Source organism: Frieseomelitta varia, unplaced genomic scaffold (genome assembly GCF_011392965.1).
Source record: "Frieseomelitta varia isolate USP_RPSP 00005682 unplaced genomic scaffold, Fvar_1.2 scaffold_411, whole genome shotgun sequence".
Classification (NCBI taxonomy): domain Eukaryota; kingdom Metazoa; phylum Arthropoda; class Insecta; order Hymenoptera; family Apidae; genus Frieseomelitta; species Frieseomelitta varia.
Window position 1 is genome coordinate 250,455 of NW_025110159.1, and position 8,383 is coordinate 258,837.

Sequence of the window (8,383 nt, forward strand, 5' to 3'; positions counted from 1 at the left end):
GCTAACAAATCACATTTGAGCTCTGCATAATTATTTATCTACAACGACACTCTCTGAGAAAGTTGAAAAGGCAAAATCACGAATTATGAAATATAAAAACCACACACACACGGCCAGTATCGGCGATGCTTTTCAGCAGAATGCAAGCTATACTATTTTTTCTATACATATAGATCAAATCTAAATCGAAAATGTTAAAAGGATCCGGAATAAAACACACGTGTGGCGATTGAAAGAATTTCGAACGGCATTGCTCGAAGAGCAACATCGATCGATTTGTATGAAAAGCAGAGAGACTTGATTGAGAATGGGACCAGACCCGTGCGTTAATTGCCATGCACAATGTGATCGTGTGCGTTAATCGGTGTTCGTTAGATTGCGTAGGACCAGAGGTATGTTAACAGCGCTGATGGACAGTCGCTCCAAGGCGCCCCATGAAGGTGTGCCCCCTTGGCGTAGCCCCAGTGCCACCTTTTCTGCTAAAAAAATCGTTTCAGGGATCCAGTTATATCGTCGAGGTAAGACGTCAGACTTTTTTCTTTGAGAAAAAGAGAAATAAATCAACTGTGATTCAACTGAATGTCGAATGATCCGAAAATGACGGTTCTAATTGGTCGTTCTAATTGGTAGTACTGTTGCTGTGATATTGGATTATTATAATTCAGCTTGAAATATCGATTTTATTACATTAGTCAACCGAGAATCGAGACACCTGGAATGTTATTCGCGAGAACCGAGACATCTGAATTGCGACAGTATTGTTTTACAAAGGACACGATATTTTTCAGAATCTTGGAAGGAACAAACACGAGAATGCCGTACGGAAAGTTGCACGTTCTCCCATTGAGCCTTTTTATCCTGATCCCGGTGACGTTTCTAATTACGTAAGTCTGTCAAAGCAAAAACCCAGCGAAGAAACTGCATTCCGGGGTTAAATAATTTTCTCTTCGTCTCGAATTGCGTTAAACGTTCGGAGAGCTATTAAAACCTACTATCAAGTACATTGCTTCTATTTCGTTAAATCCATCTACGATAATTTTTAAATTTTGTGAAAAAAAAATTTTACACAAATCCTTAAAATTTCTTCAACGTCACGGTGTAACGCTGTTGCCATCTTCGAATTTCTTTCTACTTCAAATGTTATTTTTAGTCCCAGTCGAGAAAAACATTTTCGATGTTTCAAGATAGGGCAACACAAAGGGTTAATAAAAAAGAAAAAGAGAAACAGAATTTAGAGAATTTTACTCGTGGACAAGGTTCGTTGAAAATATGGTTGCCGAATATGGTTCGCAGCGAAACTGAAACCATAGTCGAAGCGAGGAGAATTAATGCTCGCCGACTAGTTTTACGATTGATCAAGGCCACGGTATCAGAAACAGCCATGTATTCTGTTTCTGACAGCACGATGTAAATCGCGGTTAGTTTGATTCATTATGCCTCGCTGTGTACTCTTCGCGTGGATCGTTGTTCTGTAAATATGGCTGCTTTCAATCGTGGATGAGCCATTGAATAATTCGCTACATCGAAAAGCAGTATGTTATTAACTGTGCTTAAAGCGTTTCTTTTGGTTGGGGAAAAATTCTGGCGAAATTCATTTCTTAATCGGTTCTCGATTATCAGTTCCGTAGTAAAATTTTGTATACCTCCATCTTAATAACGAAATACTCTCTACGCAGACTGTACAAAGATTTCTACGCGAATGGTTATACCACTTATAATTTTTTTTTTTATTTTGCATTTCATTATTATTTCCCATGATTTTAGAATCGTAACGTACAAAGTTCATTTCAATCGTTTACGCAGCAAATAAACTTTACGTAATGCTCTCTTTAAATCAACATTCTACATATAGGATGGTTCATTTAAATCACCTAAATATATTTTCGAACTGTGATGATACAAACAATATTGTTTGTCTAACGCAAAAGGCTAATAACTGGTAAGAATACTTTTTTTCAAGAACTCTTCTAAAGTCACCGATGTTTCTTTTTCACATAACTTTACATGTCTGCACGTATTTTTTTACCAGCTACACGATACAATAGAATAGAAACAGTTACATGAGAAAAGACATCAATGACCTTAAAAAAAGTCCTTGAAAAAAATATTCTTACCAGTTATTGGCGTTTTGGATACCATTCGTGTCATGTTAAAAAATATTCTTTGTATCATCGCAAATCGAAAAGATATTCAGAGCCAGCCTGTACATGTAATCAAATATAACACGGACGTATCCGTTTTCATATCAATTGGGTTTCAGGTACACCATATCGGTGCAGTGGGACCACGTGGTACCAGGATTCCCGTACATATCGGAAACAGGCACCTTGTCCCCGGAATCGTGTATATTTGCCCAATTCCTTAACATAGCCGCATTGCTCCGTAAATTATTGACAAATTTTACTTGCCGAAACGTAAAACTCGTCTACCCGGTGACTAACGACAATCGCGCGTGTGTTTCAGTCGCCTGTTGCGTCTACATCAGACATCGGCAAGTTTCCCAATGGCAATTCGAAAGGGGCAACGATCTCGTTAGCAAGAGGATCGTTGTTGTGACGGCCTGGTGCGGCATCCTGTCCTGCTTCGGACTCGACATTCTGGCCAATTTTCAAGAAGCTCGCGTCGTCGCGGCTCACATGATCGGGGCAATGACGTGTTTCACGGCGGGGACCATTTACTTTTGCCTCCAAGTACGATCGATTTCAAACGCGTTGATAGATTCTATCCACTATATATCGAAAATCGTGTCGCCTGCTTCTTAAATTTTGCATAGGAGAAAGGAATTTTGATGCTTTTTCAGACATACCTGAGTCGCAAAATGGTACCAGCAGTAAATGGCAGAGTGGTCGTGTACATTCGCGCAGCGCTCTCAGTGTTGACGCTAATTTTAACAATTACCACGATCTTAGCTGGCTACATTTCAATGTTAGAGTTCCAAGGTAACATTTCTCCGCCTAAACGGGTAACATTGTTACCTTACCTTACACTGTAATGTACGAACAGAGAACGACAATGCGTAATAACTCGAGGTTCATGTCACTGGCAGGCAACGATTACAAAAAATGGCTACCAACGGACGGTGGCTGGGGCTGGCACGTCGCTAGCACCATTTCCGAGTGGCTTCTGGCAATTGTCTACTGCGTTTTCCTGTTAACGTTCGTGCCGGAATTTCGGTTGATCAACTTCGAGGATCCTGTGGTCACGGTACTCTCTTTTCTTCTAATATTACGCTCGACGTATGTATAATCGGCTTGCAGAAGTATGTACATGTTCATTTCAATCGCTAGACTTAACACCGTAATCCGACGTAGCCACGCGTGATAAACTTTTCAGTGATAAGTGCTCGAATGCTTTCACGAATCGTTACAGTGTTCGTTTCATCCTAGGATTGTTAACGCGCACTAAATCGTATTTTTACTACATTATGTTTTCTCATTGTTTTCAACAACGTGGTTCGATGAATCATTGAAGTTTTAATACGTTGATCGCCGCGTCACTCACACGTGGATGACGATCTTACTTTTCAATCTCAAGGCAAGAAAAAATATAATAATATTTAGTAGAGAAATGAGTTCTTAATAGTATATTATTTGTAAATCAAGGAAATTAAATTATCAAATATAGCAATATAGCAAACTATTAAATTATTTTGAGAAGAAGTCATAACTACTTTATTTACATAAAAATACGTAATACAATACAGTAATTATTTGTAAAGTATGTATTGGAGAACATTTTAAACAAAACCAACTGAGATTTAGGAGCAAATCCTCGTTCGCAAATTCTCTAAATAGCACATACTTGAGGTATGCAAAAAATGTATAAAATCTGATAAGGCAACGCTAAAGCACGTGCGTGTCATAAACGTAACAAAAAGAATAGAAAACGAAAACCTGAAAAAGAAGCATAAAAACAACAGGAGTTATCTAACGAGTAAGTGATTGAGATTGCAGTAAGCATTCGGCGATCAACTGTGTTAATCGACGTTAAAATCACTTCGCAATGACTCGTGGATCTTCTTGTTTTCAGTTGATCTATCTAGACAAGGATCAGGACACGAAACTGTCGCGCAAACTAAGCCCGCAAGTTCAAGAATGTTAAAATCCCTCGGACGATCGAGCGCCAGTTAATCATTAAATTATGTTCCTTCTAACGTATGCATTTAAAACTATAATTTCTAGTAATATTATTCTCTAATTAATCTCTCAACACCGTTTTTAAATTCCTTTGAATTGCTCGCGCAATCGCAATCTTCCGCTTAGTTCTGTTTTTGGTTGAAATATATACACGTGTATTTCGAGCGTCACTCCGGCTGAACGCTTTACCTCGATTCGCGCTCCCGTTGCCAACAGATGCCGACGTTTCGTTGTTCCTGCGGTCGATAAAACCCGCCGCGTGAAGCGGCAATCCCCGGCGAAGCTGTTCCGCCTCTCAAACGTGCAAATCGGTTTCCAAATTTGCGAAAGCGAGGCGCGAGTCAACGTTGAAACCCGTGATCACCATATTTACGCTATCACCCAGCGAGATTTACCGTTCAAACAATCGCGTACGAAAGAGCACTCTTTCAGAGACGAACGTGACTTATCTTCCTACTCGCTCGATCCATCGTTACTTCGAACGATTTTGCACAAATGCGGCTAAAGTTGGTACAAGGACGTCGTAACGTTGTCGACTATCGATTGACAAATACCTAAACTAAATTTAAAAATCCTCGAATCAAGACTTCAAATTTATCTTTCTATTTCTGGCATTTAATCCACGATTACTTACGAACGAGATTTTTATTTAAAAAAAAAAAAAAAAAAAGAAAAAGACAAATGTCGCGCGTTTTGCTTCGAATCGATTCTCATCGAGAAACGAAGCGTGCATTTCCGATCACGCTAACGTGTTCAAGGAATTCCCCTCTCGATGTATTCGGTCGCTATGCGAATATTTTGCGGCTGTTACGCGTTTGACCTGGAAAGAACTTGCAGTGTCGTAAAGTTGGAGGAAATCCACGGGCAGTCGTAAAACGAAACCGATTATCTAGGTAAGCTGCCGATACCGATAAGCGCTTTCGCGAACGTGCATTATCGCGGACAGAGCATCAGGATAAATCGTATCTTGGCGAACGTGTGTCAGTAACGACGGCGGCGTCAGTCTCGCGGCGCAGCTGCTGAGAGCGCCGTTCTCGCTGGCAAAACATCGATCGCGCACGTAGTCGGCCATAACCTCTGTGTTTCTGCTCGCTCGTTTCTGCACCCTAGCCCCTCTCGAGCGCCAGCTCGAGAATCCATCGCGTGTTTGCGAAGAGCGTGTTTGCACGAGACTCGAGAACGAAAGAGAGAAACAAGAAGGAGCCACGAGGAATTTCGCGTTTCTTTCGTTGCGTGTCATCGCGAGAATAGCGTGAAGAGTGTCCGGCTGTTGTTGGGTGCGCTGAGAAGACCTATTTCGGCCTTGTGCACGATCCTTCTCCAAAGGAGCTACCAGCTTCGGTGCAACCAGAAATCGAGGGAACGTGAAAAAGGTTCGTCGAGACAACGACAAAGGTCAAAGGTAAACTCGTTTGTCGAGTGTTGGAAAAATCGACTGTTCTCGAGTGTCGTTGCTACGTAAGGTTTCCTCGCGAGAGTTCCCTTTCCTCTGCTCCTAGACAACGCCCGCGTGAGAATATTCGCACGACTTAACGTCGAGACCGTGTGCACGCGAGTCTGGTAATGCGTCGTCTTTCTCGAACATTTTCGCGGTGACGTGTGCCACGGACAATGAGAAGTCGCGTATGATATTTCTGGCGCGCAGCTTCTGGTCTAGCTCTGTGGTTCTATCACGCGTAATACGAAGCAGAGTTTGCTGCGACAAATTTTCCCGACATTTGAATACAATCACATGCTGACGACACGACGGACTTTCTCTGAGCTGCAAATCTCTTACTCTCCACGAAGAAAACTCTCTAAACAAATATAGACGTTGTAGTTGAGACGTTCGTAGAGACAACGACATTTCGAGGACGGTAACAGTTTGGTGCTCGGTTGCCACGTGACAGATTGTTACCTCTTGACCGAAGGTACATTAATGGCAGCCGAACTGCAGTGCAGTCGATGTTCCACTGATCGTAGCGGCGGATTCCCGCTTCCCCGGGGACGCGAGTAGAATAAGACGGACGAGCATGAGTGCTGGCAGCTCGTGGACGCGTGCAACGACGCGTGTGTCTCGACGATAGCGGCGTCGTCTGCGGACGTCGTCGCCTGACGTCACTGGTTCCGGCGGGAAAGCCGATAGCAACCACAAACGCACACTGGAAACATGGACAAGGAAGACTTCCTGGTCAACCTCCATTATCTGCCGATAATCCTCTTCATTTCGTTGCCTTCTGTCTTCATTTTGACGTAAGCAAAGTTACTCATACTATGTTTGGTTCAGCTGCTGTTCTCTTGTTCGTTGAAACATCGTTGTTTCTTGTTTGTTCTTATTTCTAGTTACTTCGCACAATTTTCGCCTCACCGTCAATTCTGTTCACTTTAGACTCCTGGTGAAATAACTCGCAGCGTTTGTTGCAGCGTTGTATTGTGTTTCTAGTTGTTCTTTAGATATCGTAGAACGAATGAATTTTCGTTTATGTGCTGACGGTTTTGCTTAATTTAGATTCAACGGTTCCTTTTTTTCTTTCAGTTTCGACGCGCCACGTGTAACTGTGTGCACGGCACAAAGCGCAAAGCATTCTCCGTAGAAAATTGCACCAATCTATGTTCTTACGATATTGTAACTTGAACAGTTCGTGAAATTAAATTGTCTAATCCAAAAAAAAAAATATATATATATAGACACCGGTCTCATGTCGTAACGTAAGCAGATAATACATCAAATTAGCATCTGCTGAATCATAATTCTCGTTTATTCGAGTTGCTTTGCATCCTGCTGAATATGCAGATAGACTAGTTACATTTATAATCAATCCTTCTTCGTTTCAGCCGACAGAAAGCCAAACCAAAGTGATGAGGCTTGATATTTGTCATATCTTATCATGTTGTTGCGTCCAATGAAACACGTGTAACTTTTCAGCAAGTGTTTTCATTAAAAAAATTTGTAGATAAATATTCATAATTATGAAAGAGTGCAAAGTCGTTTGTGCTTTTCAGTTACGTAATAGCTGTTCTGTTGGGTCACGTGGAAGCTGGCTTTCCCTACATCTCGGATGCAGCCACCTATGCACCGGAAAGCTGCATATTTGCCCAGTTCATCAACATGATCGCGATGCTGAGTAAGTGCGCATCGACGATTGCGTATTTCAATTTTCACGCGGCAAGAGGAATCGATCGACACCTCGGCATTTCCCAATGTTAGAAACGAAACGTTAAATTAAAAAGAGAGAGATCTAAATTTCCAAAGAGACGATTAGAAAATATCGAGGGCAGAACGTTGGGCAGTGTCGTATTGACAATTTTATCGAATTGTTTCAGTGTCGTTCGTCGTCTACATAAGGTATTCTCAAGTGAAAGAATGTTCGAGTACGTTCAGCCTGCAGCAATCACTACCAAAATGGAATTATTGGGCCTTAATTTTTGGCCTAACGTCGACTTTTGGCCTCTCGATGGTCGCAAACTTTCAGGAGACCTCCGTGATCGTGGTTCACTTTATTGGCGCTCTTTTATGCTTCGGCGGCGGAACTGCATACTTTTGGACGCAGGTACGACCCGAGTTTTCTCAAATTAATCCAACCGCGAAATTTAATGCCTTTTTTAATATTCGTTTTCACGACGGCGAAACGAAAATTAAAATCGGCTAAAAGAAGGTGGACGAAACGCCAGTGTCGCGTAATTGGATCGTGCCGAACGAAGTCTGATGATTACGTGACTTGCGTAATTTCCAGAAAAGCTGATTTATCGCATTGTCTGAGAACAGTGTCCCATTTTTCACACTCTCTCTCTGCACGTTTTGCCCTCAGGCGGTGTGCTCGTTCTACCTGCATCCGCTCGGATGTTCGTTGAGACTGGCGCATCTTCGAGCTGCACTGTCCACGTTTTGCACCGTTTGTTTCGTCATAACTCTCATCACCGGCGTGCTGGCACGCTTGGCCTATAAGGGTTGGTTCGTTGCGTTTCCCTCTCTCTCTGGCACGCTCTTCCTTCACGTGTTGACGTCGCGTGTCCGTTTCTAGGTACGAATCCGCGAAAATGGTACAAGGAAGATGGCGGATGGGAGTTGCACGTGGCCAGCACCATCACCGAATGGCTGTGCGCGGTGGCATTCTGCGTGTACATTTTGACGTTCACCGAGGAATTTCGCGACGTTAGAGTCACTCATCCAAAGGTATATAAAAACGTTCCAGATATATATATATATATATATATATATATATATATATATATATATATATATATATATATATATATATATATATATA

At 42.0% G+C, this 8,383-nt stretch overlaps 1 protein-coding gene across 1 annotated transcript in view; it reads left to right on the forward strand.

The window, feature by feature from the left end:
• The first annotated feature begins 176 nt into the window (after positions 1-176).
• Positions 177-8,383, forward strand: part of LOC122531689 — a 9,260-nt gene continuing 1,053 nt past the window's right edge. Inside the window, exons 1-12 of the mRNA XM_043659808.1 lie at positions 177-518; positions 789-884; positions 2,261-2,382; positions 2,464-2,690; positions 2,801-2,939; positions 3,047-3,204; positions 4,030-4,086; positions 6,262-6,368; positions 7,119-7,240; positions 7,440-7,666; positions 7,925-8,063; positions 8,138-8,289. Of these exons, the coding sequence (XP_043515743.1) occupies positions 814-884; positions 2,261-2,382; positions 2,464-2,690; positions 2,801-2,939; positions 3,047-3,204; positions 4,030-4,086; positions 6,262-6,368; positions 7,119-7,240; positions 7,440-7,666; positions 7,925-8,063; positions 8,138-8,289 (1,521 nt within the window). The 5' untranslated portion in view covers positions 177-518; positions 789-813. The remainder of the gene's footprint in view (positions 519-788; positions 885-2,260; positions 2,383-2,463; positions 2,691-2,800; positions 2,940-3,046; positions 3,205-4,029; positions 4,087-6,261; positions 6,369-7,118; positions 7,241-7,439; positions 7,667-7,924; positions 8,064-8,137; positions 8,290-8,383) is intronic.